At 44.2% G+C, this 23,781-nt stretch overlaps 1 protein-coding gene across 2 annotated transcripts in view; it reads left to right on the top strand.

The window, feature by feature from the left end:
* GMPS (guanine monophosphate synthase) overlaps positions 1 to 23,781 on the top strand; it is a 529,284-nt gene that overhangs the window by 155,965 nt on the left and 349,538 nt on the right. For both annotated transcript variants that reach the window (XM_069213299.1, XM_069213300.1), the window contains one exon: positions 12,066 to 12,169. In XM_069213299.1, the coding sequence (XP_069069400.1) occupies positions 12,066 to 12,169 (104 nt within the window). The remainder of the gene's footprint in view (positions 1 to 12,065; positions 12,170 to 23,781) is intronic.

Raw genomic sequence — 23,781 nt, 5'->3', positions numbered from 1 at the left:
ATGGTTTCCATGTTGTTTATTTTTCAAGCCCCAATTTGACAGTGTTCATATTAACACAACAAGAAATGGCAAGGCCATCTCACCTTGTTTACAGTTAGCTTGGAAGGAAGCATAGTTGTTATGCTAACGCGTCCCTTTATGACTAATTTATACACTTGGGGACTCGTTTTAGGCCAATGAATCCTTTGACCCTGATTGAAGACACCTTAGGACGAGATAGCTAATCAACATGTCAATCAATATGTCTATGATGTCATCAATATTTATTATAACAATGCAGTTCACCTTTAGTCAATGACATTTAATAAGACTCAGAAACCACCATGACCTTTCAGTCATGAATAAACACACCAGTTTAGTATGAATTTTGTGATATTTATTCCCTATTGATTACAATCTCAAAACCGAGAAGCACATTAGCATGGTCACAATATGGCAACTCCGATAAGATTTCATCAAAGCAAGAATCACGAATATTAGAACATAGCACGGTGTCAACATAGATTATCCTTAGCAGAGTAACATTAGCGCATTGTTCAACAAAGCATAGATTCAGTCATTTGTCTATTTGCGTCAGTTTAGTGAATTCCTGTCCTAACCTCGAATTAGCACTGGCATGTTGGGCTTTCTGCAAAACAATTTAGTAACACCAATTTGGAAAACATCTAGCTATGGTCTCTGTCAAAAGAAGCAGTTGGTACCTAGAAAGGAAAAGCAAACAGACAATCACAATATCATTGTCATATAGTTACCCTCCGTATTGGGTCAGCACTCAGTTTCGGTCTTCGTCCTCAGGACATCAGTTGGTTCGCCATCAGTCAGGATCTCAGCTCAGGTAAAAGGGGCACTTCCCTCATAAGGAGGTAAAGTGTAAACGGGCAATATAAGGGCAAGGATGGTTTTAAGTAAAATCAGCAAGTCACTAAGCAGAGTGACAAAGTGTCTGGATCATAGCAAATCGCATCAGCATCTCCCTAACTAACTCTCTATTCTCTCTTGTTCGTTAGTCTCCCCTACTTCCTAGTGTCAAGGGTTTTTACCCCATTTTCGTCGTATATTCCCCTAAAAGTTCATTGGTTAATGGGTTGCACCCCACTATCTCCCTCCAATTGTCTTCACATTAGCTCATCGTATTTGTCACCCCATAACAGTTCTCGCGTATTTTATTGGTCCTTATGATTGACGTCTTCAGGGGGTAGAATGTCCAGTATGATTTCATCCTCTTGTGATTCTTTGTGCGTCTTTGGTCAGTGGCTCCATTGTCTGTACCGGTTCAGGCAACCTTGTACCTGCTACTGGTCTACAGTGTTGCATTCATCTAAAATGTTTCTACAAGCAAGTCGAATTTCATGAGAACAGATCTACTACAGTTACATTCAGCTTCTAGTTTGGAGAAAAACAAAAGTTCATGCCCTTCAGAAAGTCAGCATACTGCATGTTAGAAAAACACATTTAATATGAGAGTCAGGCAGCTAGGCCTCCACTCATGCTAACTAAGGTCTAATGATTTATTAGCAAACCTTTAGCATATAGATTTTCAATGTTAATGTAAAATGACATTTTTATAAAATATTTCATAATTATTAGTCAGTTTTATTAGTCCCCGTGTATATTGGCGGCCACTCCCTGTGGGCACATTTCAAGCGCTCGTTTTAGCAAAACATATTAATACATTTTCTATGCGGCATTGTTATACATTAGTTCATAAACATTTCATGCTAATATTGATTATATAAGATACGCTCTTTCAGTTACATCAATACCTTTCATGCACTTCTTCAGTGCATGAGTGTAGGAAAGTCATTTGGTTGCCTTGGTACCCTTTACACCCCACAAATGGCACACTGGTGTACCCCTGTAAGTCTCTAGTATATGGTACTTAAGCGCCCAGGGCATTGGTACACCAGGGGTCCCCCATGGGCTGCAGCATGTACATTGCCACCCATGGGAGCCCATGCAAACTCTGCAGGCTCTGGCGTGAAAGCACACGAAGAAAAGGGGAGTGACCACTCCCTTGTCCACGACCCCAGGGGTTGTGCTCAGAGCTCTTCCAGGTGGCCACTTGATTCTGCCATGTTGAAAACAAGATGTGCAGAGTCCCTTGTGAGCATCTGGTTGGTCATGACAGGTGACGGACATCTGATAGGTGGTCACCCTGCAGAGTGACCAATCCCCCTGGTAGGACTACTTAGGGACTCCCTTGCAGGTGGGTTTCAAGATTCGGTGTGCAAGACTCCACAAGGACTGCTCTGCAATGACCTCTTCTGATCCTGGCCCCTAGACCCGCAACTGGACTCTTCAGGAACCAAACAAGCCTGCAACTCCTTTGACAGCCTCACCTTGCAACATTGCTTCTCAGGCTCCTCATCAATTGCAGCACGTCCATGGCTTTTAGTCCTCTGGGGCCGGCAAGACTTCAGCTCCACCAAAGGAGCAAGAAGGAATCTCCCTTGGTGAAGGAGTCACTCCCCTGCATCCTAAGGCAACGATGACCGGCTGCTGGGATGTTTTGCCATCCGGCTCCAGGAAGAATCTCGAACATAGTTGGTGGGTCTGAGTGGCCCCTCTGGTCCTGTCTATCCGCTGTCCAGCTCTGGAGATGGTGAGCCTTTTCCTCTTCTTGCAGGATAGTACCCCTGTGCAGGCGACTTTTGCAGCAGCCACGGCTTGTTGACTCTTCCTCCAAGGGATCTTTAGGCTCCAATTAGCCCCATCCTCCAGCACTTCATCCTTGCAAGGACAGTCTCTCCTCTGCTGCTCCAACTACGTGGGACTCCTCTCCAGGTGTGCTGATGGGGCTTCACTGCAACTTACTGTGCCTGCTGCCAGTATGTTGCCTGTGGGGACTGCGACTGCTTCTGCTGGCTCTCCCAACTGCTGAGGGTGAAACTGGACTCCCCACCAAGGGTCTTGTCCCCTGGACCTTGCTGGTCCTCTCAGGCTCTGCAACTCTTCTTTTGCTCCAATTTGCATTAGCCAAGGCTTGTTGGTGGTCCTACTGACCAACTGTGACCCAGCGTTCTCTTCTTCGGAAATCCACCGTTGGGTTTTATCGGAGTGGTCCTGGTCTTGCAATCTTCCTCTATCTAATTTCTCTTGTTAGTCCTTGGGAAGACCTGGTACATACCTCTGCTCTTCAGGTCGCTGTGGGGTCACTTAGGTTCTCACTTCTTGGGGTGCCGAGTTCTCCCAGCTCTGCTCTAATTGCTCCATATCCTTAGGTGGGGGACTTCACTTAGCGTTCCACTATTTTAGTATATGGTTTGGCCCCCCTATAGGACCCTAACTATTTTTCAATAGGTTTTGCCGATGCTTGTTGTTTCTATATGGTAATTCCTAGTAATTACTGTGTGTGTGTGTGTGTGTGTGTGTGTGTGTGTGTGTGTGTGTGTGTATATATATATATATATATATATGTATATGTATATATATATATATATATATATATATATTCGATAGCATGTGTAGCTGCAGATACACATGCTGTGCACAGTCCGCCGTCTGGTGTTGGGCTCGGAGTGTTACAAGTTGTTTTTCTTCGAAGAAGTCTTTTCGAGTCACGAGACCGAGGGACTCCTCCCCTTTCGATTCCATTGCGCATGGCCGTCGACTCCATCTTAGATTGTTTTTTTCCGCCATCGGGTTCGGACGTGTTCCTTTTCGCTCCGTGTTTCGGGTCGGAAAGTTAGTTAGAATCTCGGAAAAAAACGTCGGTATTGTTGCGTTCGGTATCGGGTTAGTTAGAACAAATCGACACCGAATTTTGAAGAGCTCCGGTGGCCCTTCGGGGTAATTTCGATCCCCCGTCGGGGCCTGGTCGGCCCGACCGCGTGCGACTTCAAGACTGATGGAACGGACCCCGTTCCGCTTCTGTCCAAAATGCCATAACAAATATCCGTATACGGATCAGCATCTGGTCTGTAACTTGTGCTTGTCCCCCGAGCACAAGGAGGATACGTGTGAAGCCTGTCGAGCGTTTCGGTCGAGGAAGACGCTGAGAGACCGAAGAGCCAGGAGATTACAAATGGCATCCACGCCGACGGGTCAACAACGGTTCGAGGAGGAAGAAGAAACTTTCTCCATCCACGAGTCGGATTCGGAAGAACTCGACGCCGAAGAAACAACAACCGTGAGTAAGACGTCGAAAATAAGGACTCACAAAAAGTAACAAAAGCCCAGGGGACGCCACCGCCAACAGGCCATGGCTCGACCGTGACCGACCCAAGGCACCAATAAAGGGCATGCTGGTGTCGAAGTCATCCGACTCCGGTCGTGATACCACCACTCAGCAACCTCGGAGCAGAGAGAGCGGCTCCGAGAAAATTCGGCACAGACACAGCGGCACCGAAGAGATTCGGCACCGAGACACCGCGCCGAAACGTAAGAAAATTTCTTCGGAGCCCAAAAAGAGTTCCGAAAAGATTTCGGTGCCGAAACATCCAGCCTGAGCCGAAAACCAGTTCCTATACAGTGGAACAAGGGTTAACCACCCAATTACACAGATTTGGAGAAGAGCTTCAAACTGGAGAGCCTGACTACACGCAGAGAAGGCTTCATATTCATTAGGATACAGGGAAGATAACCACTCTTCCCCCAATCGAGATTAAAAGGAAGCTTGTTTTTCAACAAGAAGACAAGCAACCACAGGCAAAGGTGGCAAAGAAAACAACCCCGCCACCTTCTCCACCACCATCAACACATGCATCACCATAGGCAACTCCACCACTAATGCACTCACCAGTTCATACCACAATGAGTCAGGATGATCCCGATGCATGGGACCTCTACGATGCTCCAGTGTCTGATAATAGCCCAGACTCTTATCCTACAAAACCGTCACCACCTGAGGACAGTACATCCTATACACAGGTGGTCGCAGGGGCAGCCGAGTTTCACAATGTCTCCTTACATTCGGGACCAATTGAGGATGACTTTCTCTTTAACACCCTGTCCTCCACCCATAGCCAGTATCAAAGCCTTCCTATGCTCCCAGGAATGCTAAGACATTCGAAGCAAATATTTCAGGATCCAGTTAAAGGCAGAGCCATAACTCCAAGAGTGGAGAAAAAATATAAGCCACCGCCCACGGATCCAATATATATTGCAACACAACTAACACCAGACTCAGTAGTTGTGGGGGCAGCTCGTAAGAGAGCCAACTCTCATACCTCAGGCGACGCACCACCTCCAGACAAGGAGTGCCGCAAATTTGATGCTGCGGGAAAAAGGGTTGCAGCACAAGCAGCAAATCAGTGGCGTATTGCCAATTCACAAGCACTTTTGGCAAGATACGACAGGGCTCATTGGGATGAAATGCAACATTTCATCGAACACTTACCCAAGGAGTTCCAAAAAAGAGCGCAACAGGTGGTGGAAGAGGGACAAAGTATCTCAAATAATCTGATACGGTCTTCCATGGATGCAGCAGATACAGCTGCAAGGACAATAAACACTGCAGTCACAATACGAAGACACGCATGGCTGCGCACTTCGGGGTTCAAACCGGAAATCCAGCAGGCTGTGCTCAATATGCCGTTTAATGAACAGCAATTGTTTGGGCCGGAGGTAGACACTGCCATCGAAAAACTCAAGAAGGACACCGATACAGCCAAAGCCATGGGGGCACTCTACTCCCCGCAGAGCAGAGGCACATTTCGGAAAACACCTTTTAGGGGAGGGTTTCGAGGTCAAACCACAGAAACCACAACCTCACAAACCAGGCCTACCTACCAGGGTCAATATCAGAGGGGAGGTTTTCGGGGGCAATTTAGAGGGGGCCAATTCCCAAAAAATCAAGGGAAATTCCAAGGCCCCAAAACCCCTCAAAATAAGCAGTGACTCACAAGTCACACACCCCCTTCACATAACACCTGTGGGGGGAAGACTAAACCAATTTTACAAACTTTGGGAGGAAATAACAACAGACACTTGGGTCTTAGCAATTATCTAGCATGGTTATTGCATAGAATTTTGCCAAATCCCTCCAAACATCCCACCGAAAACACACAATATGTCAAAACAACATATAGCTCTTCTAGGACTAGAAGTTCAAGCATTATTACAAAAGGACGCAATAGAATTAGTACCAATTCAACAAAAAAACACAGGAGTTTACTCACTGTACTTTCTAATACCCAAAAAGGACAAAACTCTGAGACCAATACTGGATCTCAGAACACTAAATACCTACATAAAATCAGACCACTTTCACATGGTCACGTTACAAGACGTAATCCCACTGCTCAAACAGCAAGACTACATGACAACATTAGATCTAAAAGATGCGTACTTCCATATACCAATACATCCTTCACACAGGAAATACCGAAGGTTCGTATTCCAAGGAATACATTACCAATTCAAAGTGTTGCCATTCGGAATAACAACTGCGCCAAGAGTTTTTACAAAATGCCTGGCAGTAGTAGCTGCACATATCAGAAGGCAGCAAATACATGTGTTCCTGTACTTAGACGACTGGTTAATCAAAACCAACACGCTAAAACAGTGTTCACAGCACACAAAATATGTCATACAAACCCTTCACAGGCTAGGTTTCTCCATCAACTACGCGAAGTCACACCTTTTGCCGTGTCAAACGCAGCAATACTTAGGAGCGACAATCAACACAGCAAAAGGGATTGCCACTCCAAGTCCACAACGGGTTCAAACATTTCACAAAGTAATACAGGCCATGTATCCAACACTAAAGATACAAGTCAGAATGGTAATGAAACTACTAGGCATGATGTCTTCATGCATAGCCATTGTCCCAAACGCAAGATTGCACATGCGGCCCTTACAACAGTGCCTAGCATCACAATGGTCACAAGCACAGGGTCAACTTCTAGATCTGGTGTTGATAGACCGCCAAACATACATCTTGCTTCTATGGTGGAACAGTACAAACTTAAACCGAGGGCGGCCTTTCCAAGACCCAGTGCCACAATACGTCATAACAGATGCTTCCATGACAGGGTGGGGAGCACACCTCAATCAACACAGCATCCAAGGACAATGGGACATACATCAGAGACAGTTTCACATAAATCACTTGGAAATGTTAGCAGTATTTCTAGCGCTAAAAGCATTTCAACCCATAATAACCAAAAAATACATTCTTGTCAAAACAGACAACATGACAACAATGTATTATCTAAACAAACAAGGAGGGACACACTCGACACAGTTGTGCCTCCTCACACAAAAAATATGGCATTGGGCAATTCACAACCACATTCGCCTAATAGCACAATTTATTCCAGGGATTCAGAACCAGTTGGCAGACAATCTCTCTCGAGATCACCAACAAACCCACGAATGGGAAATTCACCCCCAAATACTAAACAATTACTTTCAAATTTGGGGGACACCTCAAATAGATCTATTTGCAACAAAGGAAAACTCAAAATGCCAAAACTTCGCATCCAGGTACCCACAAGATCAATCCCAAGGCAATGCTCTATGGATGAACTGGTCAGGGATCTTTGCATACGCTTTTCCCCCTCTCCCTCTCCTTCCATATGTAGTAAACAGGTTGAGTCAAAACAAACTCAAACTCATACTAATAGCACCAACATGGGCAAGGCAACCTTGGTACACAACACTACTAGACCTGTCAGTAGTACCTCATGTCAAACTACCCAACAAACCAGATCTGTTAACACAACACAAACAACAGATCAGACATCCAAATCCAGCTTTTTTGAATCTAGCAATTTGGCTCCTGAAATCCTAGAATTCGGACACTTGCACCTCACACAAGAATGTATGGAGGTCATAAAACAAGCTAGGAAACCTACCACTAGACACTGCTACGCAAACAAGTGGAAAAGATTCGTGTATTACTGGCAGAATAATCAAATTCAGCCGTTACACGCATCTCCAAAGGATATAGTAGGATATTTACTACATTTGCAAAAATCAAATCTAGCTTTCTCTTCCATAAAGATACATCTCACCGCAATATCAGCTTACCTACAAATTACTCATTCAACTTCACTATTTAGAATACCAGTCATAAAAGCGTTTATGGAAGGCTTAAAAAGAATCATACCACCAAGAACACCACCTGTTCCTTCATGGAACCTCAACATTGTCTTAACAAGACTCATGGGTCCACCTTTCGAGCCCATGCATTCTTGTGAAATGCAATACTTAACGTGGAAAGTTGCATTTTTGATTGCCATCACATCTCTAAGAAGAGTGAGCAAGATTCAAGCATTTACCATACAAGAACCATTTATTCAGATACATAAAAATAAAGTAGTTCTAAGAACAAATCCCAAATTTTTACCAAAGGTTATCTCACCGTTCCACTTAAATCAAACGGTAGAATTACCAGTGTTCTTCCCACAACCAGACTCTATAGCTGAAAGAGCACTACATACATTAGACATCAAAAGAGCACTAATGTACTACATTGACAGAACAAAACTAATTAGAAAAACAAAACTATTTATTGCCTTTCAAAAACCTCATACAGGAAATCCAATTTCAAAACAAGGCATTGCTAGGTGGATAGTTAAGTGTATTCAAACCTGCTATCTTAAAGCAAAGAGAGAGCTGCCTATTACACCAAAGGCACACTCAACCATAAAGAAAGGGGCTACCATGGCTTTTCTAGGAAATATTCCAATGAACGAAATATGTAAGGCAGCAACATGGTCTACGCCTCATACATTTACCAAGCACTACTGTGTAGATGTGTTAACTGCACAACAAGCCACAGTAGGTCAGGCTATACTATGAACATTATTTCAAACTACTTCAACTCCTACAGGCTGAAGCACCACTTTTGGGGAGATAACTGCTTACTAGTCTATGCACAGCATGTGTATCTGCAGCTACACATGCCATCGAACGGAAAATGTCACTTACCCAGTGTACATCTGTTCGTGGCATGAGTCGCTGCAGATTCACATGCGCCCACCCGCCTCCCCGGGAGCCTGTAGCCGTTTAGAAGTAGATCCTGAACATTTGTACATTTGTAAATATATTACTTTAACCTTTATTATGTACATACGTATTCATTCCATTGCATGGGCACTATTACTAACATACACAACTCCTACCTCACCCTCTGCGGGGAAAACAATCTAAGATGGAGTTGACGCCCATGCGCAATGGAATCGAAAGAGGAGGAGTCCCTCGGTCTCGTGACTCGAAAAGACTTCTTCGAAGAAAAACAACTTGTAACACTCCGAGCACAACACCAGACGGCGGACTGTGCACAGCATGTGAATCTGCAGCGACTCATGCCACGAACAGATGTGCACTGGGTAAGTGACATTTTCCATATATATATATATATATATATATATATATATATATATATATATATATATATATATATATTAGTGTGTGTACTTACCTCCAGTTGAGGGACTGCCTATGTCATCTAGTTCAGTGTTACTTTAATAAAGTACCTTTAATTATTTTGCAACACTGTGTGGTTCCTTTCTGGTGTGATTGTTTGCTGTGTGACCGCTGAGGTATTGCTAGTGCTCTACACTTCTAGATAAGTCTGGGCTGCTCACCGCAGCTACCGCTAGAGAGCCCTGGCTTACTAGACACTGTCTCACTAGCTAATAAGGGTTGCCTGGACCTCGTATAAGGTGCAAGGTGGTTGAGACCACCCTGACCTTTAGGAGCCAGGGAGGTCCAGATGATGAAGCATGCCATTACTAGAGTGGGTGAGGGTCACTAAAAAAGAAGAAATAATTTTCTTTTGAATAAGAAACAACTGACAATTTCTGCAAAAAAGTCAACACTATGACCAGCCAAAAGGTGAAAGGATGCTATTGTATTATTGATGGCACCAATTCAACATTAGTGTCAAGGGTAAGCCTATTTTCTACTCTGTGCACAACTTCACATGGCATACCCTTAATAACGGTGTTGCAGACGTTTTAAAACACTTGCAGGAAATTCATGAAGCCTCACATGCAGAGAATTTATGACTTAAGCTTATAGGAAACATAAACACAGTACCCGATAGAGAGTTATTTGTAATATAAAAAACGGTGTAGCAGTATTGGGAACTCACCAAAGATAATCTGATATTCCATGAGATCATTAAGCGGTGGAGCTGTCAAAAACTATATCTCCAGTATGTTTTCATTGGGCAAGATATCCTAGGAGTGAGACCACAGAAACCCCAATTAAAAACCAGGAGGTAAGAGTTAAAAACTTCCAAAAGGAAGCTGGCGTTAAACTTCCCATGAGTAGAGTGTGAAATCCTAGGTCAGATTTGAAAGAACCCACACTTGATTGTGGAAATGAAGAGCAAGGTGATACAATATGAGAGAAATAAGAGGTCCTGAGAGATATCAATCCTCTGAACGTTATTCTTATTCTTCACATAAGTGTGGAGATAAGCAGATTCAAGCAGTAGTGCCCATTCTTTCCCAGGACCTGATGAGAGAGCCCCATCATCACAGAAAAGAAATAGTTGAGTCTTAGGACCCCTGGAGCAATGTTTTCAGAAGAAAATGCTAGCTGTAACATGGTGATAGTAACCGTAGTTCACCAGGAAACAAATTACGATTTCAGGTTCAAACAGCCAGGCTTTTGAATGAACCCGATCTAATTTAAGTGTTCGGATTTAAATTGATGGGGATGCTGAGGAAATTGCAAAGATTTTCTGGGCTCAGTAGACTGATTTCCGTAATATACTTGCTAAAGAAGCAGGTTGTAATTGAGGCTGCTTTAGAGAAATCAGTTATAATAGAGGGGTTTTCTTTTAAGGAGCACCAGCCCCTTAAGGATGTGTGCAAAACAAAATGAGAGAGTTGTATGGCTCTTGAATAGTACAAAAAGCAAGCAGGTTTGGAAATAGGTGATAGCATAAAAGTGTAGGAGAATGCTTTGAATAAAGTGTGATTAGAGAGACTTCAAGGGATTACCTCTTATTTCATGTGTGTCAGCTTCAAATCAAATGGGCTGATGGCCAACATCTAATGGTCAAGTAGGTCCAAATGTAATTAACTCTAGGAATTCTTTACCAGGACAGCAGTAAAAGGTCACCTGGCCTATATACAGAGAGGAAAGCTCCTTGAGAAAATTGGCAGAATTTAAACCTGATTTAGGACTAATCCTTTCCTGTTTACTTTACTGACTCCTGATAATAGATCGTTGCTCCTAAATGCAGAATGGGCAAACCAACAATGGGAAAGAGTTCCAAAATGAAAGAGTTGGACAAAAGAGTACTCTATATATTGAACTGAATTATGTGGTTTAGGGATAAATTTTTTTTTTTTTTTTGATGTATTCACTTTTCAAACTTAAAGGAAAGCATGCCTCAAAATTTATAATGTTGTGCAGGCTGTGAAATTCTTAAATCAACTGTTAAGACTAGACTGCGTGCTGTGATAATGTTGGCAAATAATTTAAAATTGTTAACAATTATACCAAATGAATTGCTTTTCCATTTCTATAGTTTTGTTTTATATGCTGTTTTGTGGACTGTTGCTGTCTCATAAACTAAATTTAATTTTACACACTTTGGAAGAGTTTATCCTCTTGCGAAACACAGTCTTAGCTATGGGAGTCAAATATACCCTTTCAAAACAAATGGGTGCTCCATTCAAGCTCATGAAGAATCTGTACTTTAAGGAACTCTCCTGGAAGGATGCACTCTTGCTTGTTGTCACTTTAGCCTGAAAGGGTAGGAAGATGCAAGGATAATGCTTTCATTGGAACTACACACTTCCCCAAGAATAGGGTTGCTCTGAGAAGACGTACCCCCTACAATTTAGGGAAGCCATGAAAGGATTTTCATCTCTGTGAATCTTGCAAAAGACGTTTAGATTCCAAAAGGCTTTTACAATAAAAAAAATATTTTCTTTAGAAGGCTTTTCTTAATTTATTTTCGTAAAGTGTTCTCTGAATCAGCTCATGGTCATAGAGTGTTGTGTTTATGAACTCAATGAGGATACACATAACCCAGAGCTAGTATTACAAATAAGTGACTTTGATGGTTTTTTTTTGTGTGTTCTTTTTGCTTAATTGTTATTTCTTTAGTTGCAACATATTATGTGATTTAATTCTATTGCTTTTACGTATAGGGGTCTTCAGAAAGAAGAGGTGGTTTTGCTTACACATGGAGACAGCGTAGACAAAGTAGCTGATGGTTTCAAGGTTGTTGCACATTCTGGAAACATTGTAGCAGGTAATCAAAATATTATTCATGGTTTGTTCTGTTTACCTTAATGTACAGGTTCAGTTTTTGTAACCTCATATATTCATGAATAGTTGTATTTACTTTTACTCTGTGGCTGCACAAACACAGTATTCATTTAATCTTAACGGGATCATTTTCATGCGTGTTACACAAGGACTGCAGTGCCTTGACACTTTCATGTTTAGTTGACTGTTGCTTGCTTACAGTTTAGGTGCCCTCAAACATTTTCTTTTGACAAGTCAGTTTAGATGTGGTAAAATCAAAATTGTGCATTTGTTTCGCTCTTGTTCAGACAAATTGCCCTTTTGATGCACATGTACAAGAAATCTATCAAAGCTTAGTACAATAGGATTACTTTTTAACTTTGACTTTTCATCAATTATATGTCCCTTTTTACACACCAGGTTTTAAGACTGTCCTTCGTAATGGTAATAAATTTACAATTTGTGTTAAGCTAAAATCTGGCAATAATGCACATATATCTGAAGTGTTTATCAACAGGAAGGGTTTTGTTGCTTTGAGGCTCTTTCCAAATCCTAGTAGAGCCCAGGAGTACTTTTGTGTTAAAAAAAATAATAATAATAAATAAGTTATTCTGCCTTTCTACTTGGCATCCAGTTTTGTGTCAGTAAGTGATATCAATATGAGAATTTGTGTAATTTTGTGAAAATTTCTCTCCCCATGTCAATTATTTGTGCCTGCTGAGAAGTCCCTTCCCTCTACACCGAAAAAAAAATGACTGTGTTCAATTAATGGAAGCCGGGAATGGGCATGTCTGTATTTTTTTTTTTTTTTCTTCTCCAGGGTTGGAGTTTGCATGCCATTTGTTTGATTTCGCACATACCCACAAGTGTGGGGCTTTTCACTGCAATTTGAAGGCAGATTGCCTTACTATTTCTAATAATGAAGCTGACCCTTCACCACGCTAACTGTTTTAGCAATTAATGCATCCTAAGTCAGTATATCTTCCATTTCACCCAGAGTAGTGCAAGTCTCACTTAGAAAGAGAGTAGTGGCGATATCCGGAGGAGCAGTACTCTGTGTAGTGAAGATTACTATTTAGTAATCTGGGCATTAATGTTTTGTCCCCTTTCTCACTGACTTTTAGTGATGGTTCATTGATTATAGTTCCAAAGAAACTGAGGCGACACCGGTTTCATGATCAGATAACCTTTTGAGGAGCGTGGAATGGATATTCCCAGTTTCCATCATCCTGACCTCCGATCCCAGCATTGAAGAGTTGGTAAATTTGCACTGGTTCTGCCACCACTCAGTCTGTTTTCTCCTGAGGTGAGGATCCCTAGGATGCCGCACAAGCTGAGAAGCTTCTTCTTGGGTAGTTTAACTTCACTAGAAGGTGACTGCTAGCAGCTAATAAGAGTATTGGAGTTTGAAAGAGCAGGAGGGCAACCTTTGAACCCAGAAGGAAATATCCATCAAGCTTCTTTCACCCAAGGAGGTTTTCCTAGCAGTGATCACCTCAGCCTGAAGGATGGGGGTGACTAGGTGTCTCATATAATGAGAACTCTGCCGAAGGTTTCACCCAAAAAGTCTGGTCCTTCAAACTTTCCTTTATTTTGAGCCAGCATTGGCTCAGAATCCCACAATAATCTGGATACTGTTTTCCCCTTCTTGATTTTTAGAAGATCCCTTCTTGGAGGATGCGCTCCAGTGCCTTGATGTTGAGATTGGTCAAGACCTACCTTGCAAGAACAGTGTTCTACGTTTCATTTAGACTGGGTAAAATGGTAGCATACTTTTTTCTTCATTCAAGGTACACGGTTGCAAGGACCACCAAGGAATTCGAAGTGAGAATGTTGGGGGTCTTCACCAGCCACTGGGTTGGGTTACCTACCTGCAATGGAAAGTTGGCCTCACTTAGTGTTCTTGACCTTGTGCGTAACCAAAGATGAGCATTGAGGCCTAGTGTAATAGAACTGGTGCAGTGCAAGTCTAGACTAAGTACAAAGCTGTTTCCACAATTCCTCTAAATAAATGTATATACAGAAAGACTGATGAGTGCACAATGCTTAAAAATTGCTTAACAATTGAAATATATATTTACAGGCCATAAGAGTTTCAAATGGTTGAAAGTATCTGTAACACGTTACAAAATAACAATAACCATATAGTAGTAAAACCAGTGAACCTGACTATGCATTCTATAAACCAGTGCTTCCCAACCTTTGGACTTCTGTGGACACCCACTTTATCATTACTGGAACCCAGGGTCCCCCACTGAATAATTATTGGAATCTGGGGACCCCCCCACTGAGTCACTACTGAAAACTGGGGATCTAATCTGTTAATATTATTTAATTTTCTAAGCAGTCGCGGACCCCCTGATGAGGCATTGCGGACCCCTAGGGGTCCCTGGACCAAAGGTTCGGAACCACTGCTATGAACTGTTTGTGATCATTAAATAATTAACATACACACGTTCCTGAAAACAAAAGTACAGTACTAAAACAATGTAGTTACATTAACATTGTTTGCTATTGTTATGTTTGCAAACAATGGTGATCGTTACCAGAATGTGATCAACACAATGCAGAATGGAAGACTACAGTTTTCCTGCTTGAGTGGACACCAAAGAAGTACTTCAAGAAGTAAGTATCTGGAAGGAGATGGAGCGGATTGATCTCTTATCTTTAGCCCAATGATAGGGTGGAAAGCACCACAATAGAAATAGGATTGAAAAAACCACAAGCGATTTAGTAGCTTGCTTGGTCACAAGTAACAGGCTTCCTGCACTGAGCCCTTATTTCTACATAAGATACCGTGGCCGATAAGTGGGTGTCGTGGGTTGGAGCCGGAGGAAGGTATACCGGGAGGGTCTTCATAGCACTGTACCGCTTGTAACTGATACATCTGTTGGGTGTATTCTTTTCGGACCACTACTAGTACTTGTTTTCTGTAATAAATGCTTTAAAAACAAAAAAGAAGGCTTTGAACCTTCCTAGTACAGGAGGTCTGGCCTCTGGATTTACATGGTGAAAACTGGCATAGTCCTGACTGACGCGTGTCTTGCGAATAATAGTCCCTGCCTTTGGGCCTCCCTCTTGGGAAGAATCAAAATCAGTTATTGTGAATCAGACTGAAAGTGAGGAGTTGGGGCTTTCCCTTCCCATGTAGCTGGCTGCTGGAGGCTTTAGCAAAAGTATGCATACCTAGAAGCCTGCTTAACCAAATTGTCTGCCGCAAGAAAGGTACATTTTGAAGAATATGGTTCTGTGTGGCATCTTGCTCCAGAGTTCTTACCTGCCTGGTCAGGAACTGCGTTATGTTTACTGCTGTTCTCACATGAAACAAAGGTCGAGACTAGCTAAAATTCGGGCTATACGAGTTTAGTATGGGACCACAGTTTGCCATTCCGTGAAGTGCTGTTACTGCTATCTGACAGCACTGAAAGGAAAAATGGGTGGTGTGTGCTGTATATGCTTTTTACCTTGTATAATATGGCGGATGAGTGATCCTTTTGAGGGATGCCTCTTCCGGCTGGGTCACTGCTTTTGTGGGAGACACTTCTTCAGAGGTAACTGCTATGTCAACCTCCAAACTTTATGCCTTGAGTCTACCTTTAGAGTCTTTGGAAAATAAGACTGGAAGCACAAGAAATGTCCCAGTTTTAGCCATAAACTGAGGTACACCAAATTATCTGGTTGCATCTTCTCCTTTGAACGAGTTATTTAGACCCTCCAGTCTGTTGCAGCCAATTGCCATTATTTATACATGCCATGGTTCGTGATCCTGGTATGTGTTAAACGGTTCTAAGTGAATTCAGAAGGGAAAGCACACAGTTTGAGAGTCAACTTATTCTTGCTCCTAATTCCATGTCTGATTTGTGTTTTTCTCCTGTAGCTTCTAAATCCTCCGAATGGCTGGCATTTTCTCTCACTGTGTTCTTTGTCTGATGTACTGCAACTCACCTGTTTCCTTCTGGGTGCTGTGATGCAGGTAGCGGCGATCCACATTTGCGCTTCTGTGTTCTTTTTAGGACAAGGCAAACCACATTCCCCTTACCAAGCCAGTCCCGCCTGCGAGTTCACCCATCTTCAATGTGTGGATCCTGCCTGATGTTTCTGACTGGTGCACCAGAAGTGCCCGGGGTGTATAGCTGGAAGGAATTTTGTGTGCATTAAATGTACTGCCTTGAGTGAAATGCTTGCTCTCTTGGACTTCCCAGGTGGTTAGGTGTGAGAGCAGTCAGAGTTGTGTGAAAGCTTCCCCAAATGCCACTCTCAATGGGACCATGTGTTGAAATAAGCTATCACTCTGGAAAGCTGCTGTCACTGGGACCTCTATGCAAACATACACCAGTGTACCCAGAGCACACTAAAACCTTCATGACACAAGATATTTCTTTAAAGTTACAAATGTTCGCTTACTCAACCCTACATATTCCCAATTAGCAGGGCACTGTAATAAGAGATGCTTGGACAAAAATTGCTAGGCCCAGTTGCTGATGGCTGGTAATTGCATTTTGGCACATATGGGTGTTTGCACCTGTAATCAGATTATAAGTTCCACATAGAATACACCCACATTGGGGGTTAGGCCCATGATCCGTGTAGGTAGAATCTGCCGCAAATCGTGGATGCAGTGCATTTAATTCTTTGCACACACTAGGACAGATCAAATCATGCAGAAGGTGTGCTTAAGTCACTATTTGACGGGTGCTAATGTTGATGTTTTGAATTTGTGGACAGAGAAGCATATTTGTTTTACAAAATAGACTGTTTGCTTCCTTTTTCTGCCACTTTTCTTTTGCCTATCTTGATTCTGTTTTGGAGATGGTTTATATTCTACATTGCATAACTTTGTGTACAATAGGAGTCTTACATTTTGTTTTTTATTTTGCTTTGGATTAACCTCTCCCAAGCCTCATGGTTCCTAAAGAAACTCCACAGGGGTCAAGTTGTATTATGTGAGAGATGCACTATATTGTTGTTCTAATTAAAAAATGAGTCAAAAAGTGTGAGTTGATATTATGTTATACCCAAGACTCCTAAAGCATGAACTAATTTTTACCATATTTTGTGTGGCTAAAAGGGATCCAAAGGTACCTACATCATGCAGAACCATCATTTTGCTAAATGTTCCATCAGAGTGTATCTCATATCTAACGTCTAATATCGGACCAGTTAATGCTAAATTTGAAATTCAAAAACCAGCAAGGACCCGTGGTGAGCAGACATATCATTTAACAGGACTATACATTGATTACCTCCATATACATCATAAACAAAAACTTTTGATAGTAGGTTTTTGTGGCTCATCTTGAGTAAATGTAGTTTCTGATGGATACACCTACCTGTGGATTCCTCACCTAAAGAATTCTCCCCTCGTGCCAGCCCTCGACGGAAATTTCTTCTAGCTCTGCACGTCGACGATGACGTCACAATCTCCCGACTCCACGCGACGCCACATGACGTCATCCAGGCAATAAGAAGCCCTTGTCGACATGCAGACGTCAGTTCCCTTTTTTCCGTGCCCGAATAACGGTTAATTCTTCGAGGCTCACAGGGAGCTACTGTTTCCAACGGCGGTTACGATGTCACAGCCTAGAAAATCCGGCTTTAAACCTTGTAGCCAGTGCGGGGGTCGGATGTCGGTTACCGACTCCCACGAAAACTGCCTCTGGTGCCTTAGTTCCGACCATAAAGTCGAGGCATGCGGTTCGTGCCAACGCATGAACCCTAAGGCACTTAAAGAGAGGGAGGCGAAGTTATTCTTGGCCCGGTCCAATAAGAAGGAGAGGCATCATAGGAGGGAGTCTTCGTCGAGATCTTCGAGGTCTCGGCATCATCATAGTGACTGGGTCACCTGGGTCGGTCTTTGAGGTCAAGCCTCCCCAGAGGCCTGAGGGTTCTCTGGGCCAGGAGTTAGCTGGACCCTCTTCAGCAGCTTTGCCGGTGCAGCAGCAGCGGTACCCGGCTTTCCCGACTCCGGGATCGGATCCTGCAGCGTTTTTAAACGCTATGTATAACATCTTTGCTTCCATGACGCCGAGTGGAAGTCATGCAGGTCCGTCTGGCCCTTTGGCCTATGATTTGGGTGTTCCGGCATCTTACAGGTCGGCGCCGTTCACCCCATTTTTGTCTGCTGCACCTAAAGCGGCGCCGATGCCTACGGCGTCGCCCAGGATGGCTACACCTGTTACGGCGCCGTTGGATTCACCTCGGATCCGATCGACATCCAAGAACACTTTGGAGCCGGAGTCTCCGGCTTTGGATGAATCCGAGGTTCGGTGCCGACGAAAATCTTACCGGCGTCGGCCGACGCCTTGTCGACTCCAGGCTTGGAGTCAAGACGTCTGGCCCTTTGTCTCTTGGAGGAGGAGGAGTACGTGAGGCAACACCTGGAGGAAGGAGAAGTTATAGAGCCCTCAGGTGACTTCCAGGGTCTGGACTCAGCTAGTGGCCTTGACACTACCCCGGAATGGGATCTGGCTTCCCCTGGAGAGGTCACGGAGGAAGCTGCTTCTTTCATGCAGTCATTCGTAAGGCTGCAGACTTTTTGGATCTTCCCCTTCCTACCGCGGAAGTCAAGAGAAATTTATTGACAGAAGTCCTCCATCCGACGTCGGCTGCTGCTGAGCCTCTTCTACCATTCAATGAGGCTCTGCTGGACCCCATTAAGGATATCTGGCTGAAACCTGTATCCACCGCTGCTGTCAACAGAGCGGTGGCTCGGCGGTACAGGTCGGCGCCTAGGGATCCGGTGTTTCTTTCCAGGCAACCAACTCCGGAGAGCCTAGTGGTCCAAGCTTCATGTTCTTCCAGATCCTCTCCTGGTTTGTTTCCTGGGGCCCCTGCGGACAGGGAGTCAAAAAAGTTGGACCATACTGCTAAAAAGACATTTTCATCTTGCAGTATGGCCCTAAAATCTTCCAATGCCACATGTATACTGGGGCGTGACATCCATGCCCTCATGGAAGAAGCGAAGGGCCACCCTAATTTGTCCCAGGAGATGCTGCAACTATTAGCGGATGCTCAGGCGGCTGCGACGCAAGTGATCCAGTCTGGATTGGACACTTCGGACTCAGTGGCTAGGGCTATGGGCACGACCATAGTCTCAAGAAGGCAGTCTTGGCTTCGATCATCAGGCTTCTCGTTGGATGTGCAGGCCACACTCCTTGATCTTCCGTTTGATGGAGAAAAGCTCTTCGGCTCTAAGGCTGACTCTGCCTTGGAATGTTTTAAAGAGAGCAGAGCGACAGCTAGGTCTTTGGGACTCCAGTCGTCGGCCTCATCCACCTTCAGAGGCTTTTGGAGATTTAAGGGATTTGGACGTGGTTCCTTTCGAGGAAGATTGCAAGGACCACAACAATCTACTTCTACCCTGCCTTACAGATCCTTCAGGGGCAGGGGCAGAGTCCGTACGAGAGGGGCCACCTTGCAGCACTCTGCCTCTTCCTCGGGAGGGGTGCAGCAAGGAAAGCAGCCGTAGTCCTCCACCACTCCCTGTCCATTCGTCTCCGGTAGGGGGGAGACTTGCCTCTTTTCTTCCAATGTGAGAGGTCATAACATCAGACTCCTGGGTCATCGACATTGTGAAGAGGGGGTACGCTCTTCCCTTTTGGGAATTCCCTCCGACCTTCCCTCCCTGTCCATCCTTCTGTTCGGAAGACCATCTTCTCCTGTTACAGCAGGAGGTATTATCCCTATTACAAAAAGGTGCAATAGAGTTGGTTCCCGAGCAAGAGAGGGGTCAGGGGTGCTATTCAAGATACTTTCTGATTCCCAAAAAGGATGGTCGACTGAGACCGATTTTGGACTTGAGGATTTTGAATTGGTTCCTCAAACAGGAAAAGTTCAAAATGCTGACCCTCACACAGGTTCTTTTGGTGTTGAACGAAGGAGACTGGATGGTGTCGGTCGATTTGCAGGACGCGCATTTTCATATTCCGATCCTCAAATCGCACAGGAAGTATCTCCGGTTTGTAGTGGGATCACAGCATTATCAGTTTGCGGTCCTTCCCTTTGGTCTTACTTCAGCACCTCAAGTCTTCACGAAGGTGATGGCGGTGGTAGCAGCAGAGCTCAGTAGAAGGGGGATAGCTGTGTTTCCCTATCTGGACGATTGGTTAATCAAGGCCAAAACTCCGGAGCTTGTGCGGTGCCATCTCCAGTCGACGACTCAATTATTGTACGACCTGGGTTTTTCAGTCAAAATACCCAAATCTCACCTGGAGCCCTCTCAACGCCTCCTGTTCATAGGGGCAGTATTGGACACGACATTGAATCGGGCCTTTCCTCCACCCCAGCGGGTTCAGGACATACAGGCTTTGATTCCGATGTTTCGAAATGGAGCGGTAGTTCCAATCCTCAAGGTCCTTCGTCTGCTCGGTCTGTTTGCTTCTTGCATACTGTTGGTCACTCATGCACGCTGGCACATGAGGGCTCTCCAGTGGTGCGTCCGCAGGCAGTGGTTTCAACACAAAGGGGATCTCGAAGATTCGATAAAGATCTCCAGAGACACTGGGGAGGATCTTCGATCGTGGGCAGCGGTCGACAACCTGTCTCAAGGAAGGCCGTTCTCGCTGCCTCCTCCAGTGACCACGGTGGTAACGGATGCTTCCACTCTAGGGTGGGGAGCTCATCTAGGGGACCTGGAAATCAAAGGCCTTTGGTCTCCGGGGGAACAGAAGTTGCATCTCAATCTGTTAGAGTTGCGGGCAGTACGTCTGGCGCTCAAGGCCTTCCTCCCTTCCATTCGCGGTCAATCAGTCCAAGTTCTAACGGACAACACGACCGCGATGTGGTGTATAAACAAACAGGGAGGAGTGGGGTTGTATCTTCTCTGCAGAGAAGCTCTTCGTCTCTGGTCCTGGCTTCAGGATCACAAGATCTGCTTAGTTGCACATCATTTGGCCGGAGTCCTGAACGTGCTTGCAGACATTCTCAGTCGACGCAGCTCGGTCGATCACAAGTGGCGTCTTCATCCAGATCTAGTTCTGGGTATCTTACGGATGTGGGGATATCCACAAATAGATCTGTTTGCAACTCAGGAGAATGCGCAGTGCCCGCTATTTTGCAGCCTCCAGTATCCGGTGCAAGGAGCTTTGGGGGACGCGTTTCAGATGTCCTGGAAGGGTCAGTTGCTTTACGCGTTCCCCCCCCCATACACTTGATTCCTCGAGTTCTCAGGATGATCCGCCAAGACCGAGCTCAAGTCATCTTAATAGCTCCGGATTGGCCGAGAAGGGTGTGGTATTCGGACCTTCTCCAACTCTCTCAGTGCCCTCCGCTCCGTCTCCCTTGCAGGGTGGACCTCCTCTCGCAGTCGCAGGGGCAGATTCTACACCCCCACCTCCAGAGCCTGCATCTTCATGCCTGGAGATTGAACGGGGGCAATCTGAGTTCCTTTTCTCTCCCTCCAGATGTGGTGGAAGTTATTTTATCAGCCAGGCGACACTCCACCAAGTCAATCTATGCTAATCGTTGGGCTAAATTTACAAGCTGGTGTGGAGAGAATAGTTTAGAACCCTTAAAAGCTGGTTTATCTGACATTTTGTCATTTGCACTCCATCGGGCACAGAGAGGTTGTGCGATTGCTGCTGTTAAAGGTTATCTGTCTGCACTATCTGCTTTTCTGTGCCTTCCTGATCAACCGTCCTTCTTTAAATCACCAATTGTTTTAAAGTTTCTAAAGGGACTCACTAATAGGTATCCACCCACGCCATTCGGTATGCCTCAGTGGGATCTTAACTTAGTTTTAACTTTTCTTATGGGGGCTCCGTTCGAACCAATGCATTCTTGTTTTTACGGTACCTGGCATTTAAAACTGTTTTTCTGGTGGCCATAACATCTGCCAGAAGGGTTAGCGAGCTTCAGGCTCTCTCGTGGAAACCCCATACCTTTCTTTCTTTAAGGACAAAGTGGTGTTGAGGACCAAGGCGGCTTTCCTACCGAACATTGTTACAGCCTTTCACCTGGGGCAGTCGATTACTCTCTCTTCATTTTTACCCTCCACCTCACCCATCCAAAGAGGAAGAGAGGCTCCACCGGCTGAATCCGCGAAGAGCTCTGAGCTTCTACGTCGCCAGGACGAAAGAGTTCAGACAGGATGAACAGCTCTTCATTGGATACGTGGGGAAGAGGAAAGGTAGAGCGGTCCAAAAGAGAACGCTATCCAGGTAGGTCATTCTATGTATTAAGATCTGCTATTCTTTGGCGAAGAAGGATCCACCTGTGGGGATTCGTGCCCATTCCACCAGAGCCAAAGCAGCTTCATCAGCTTTGGCTAGAGGTGTTCCTGTGGCTGACATCTGCAGGGCAGCGACTTGGGCGTCCCTCCATACTTTTGCCAAACATTACTGTTTGGACTCTGAGGTTAGGAGGGATGGCCATTTTGCTCGCTTGGTGCTGCAAGATTTCTTGGTTTGACCACTCGGGCACCCACCACCGGAGGTTTTACTGCTTTGGGACTCTATTCTTTAGGTGAGGAATCCACAGGTAGGTGCATCCATCAGAAGAATAAGTTACTTACCTTCGGTAACGCTTTTTCTGGTGGATACAATAACTACCTGTGGATTCCTCAGCGTCCCACCGACCTCCCCGTTGCCTGTCTGGTCAAACCAAGATTTCTTTGGGTGCGCATCCTTGATCTTGTAATATATGTATATAGCTGTTTCATGCATATGGTTGTATTCATTGTATATACTTTTCCTTTGCACATTAAGATAGTGAAAGGGACATTTTGGACTGGATTTATACTCATATATATTTATTTCTATCTCTGTTTGAGCAGTCATATCTGTGACTTTTGTTGAGTTTTATATTAAATGTTTTATTTTCATCTATTCTGGATGAATGTGTACTCTTTAGGTTTAACCTGTTTGCCTCTATGGCACGTAAAAAATGGTGAAAACTGACGTCTGCACGTCGACGAGGGCTTCTTATTGCCTGGATGACGTCATGTGGCGTTGTGTGGAGTCGGGCGATTGTGACATCATCGTCGACGTGCAGAGCTAGAAGAAATTTCCGTCGAGGGCTGGCACAAGGGGAGAATTCTTTAGGTGAGGAATCCACAGGTAGTTATTGTATCCACCAGAAAAAGCGTTACCCATGGTAAGTAACTTATTCTTTGCAGACAGATTCATACAAGCATCATAGTAACTGTAATAGTTGAATCGGGAATCTAAGGTGGTAATACATTATTTGAGATTTTCCTAATTGCACTAAGAGTAGATTGAATTATACCCTTTGCAAATCATTGAGCACCTCCCAAGAGATGATATAGCATATTTGGTGTTATTAGGATTTTAACTGGAACCTTTGGGTAATATTTCATAGTATTTTCAGATCTGGACAGAGAAAATAATCATACTTTTTAAAACAGTAGCAGGATACCATATCAAATGTAAAGGATTTTATAACTCTCCCAGGTACTATATATAACGTTTTCGGAATGATTTTCAGGCAACTTTGGGTTACTTAATTTCTATTTGAAAGAATGTTGGTGTTAACTGGTAGAAACTAAGAAGGCCAAACTATTAAGGTGATGGACATTACCTGACTGAAAATATTACTATTCCAGAGTTCAACTTTAAAAAATGGATTGGTAACTGGATGCTCATCCCATTATAGGACGTT

Source organism: Pleurodeles waltl, chromosome 11 (genome assembly GCF_031143425.1).
Source record: "Pleurodeles waltl isolate 20211129_DDA chromosome 11, aPleWal1.hap1.20221129, whole genome shotgun sequence".
Taxonomy (NCBI): Eukaryota; Metazoa; Chordata; class Amphibia; order Caudata; family Salamandridae; genus Pleurodeles; species Pleurodeles waltl.
This window is presented reverse-complemented; position numbering and strand designations above follow the sequence as displayed.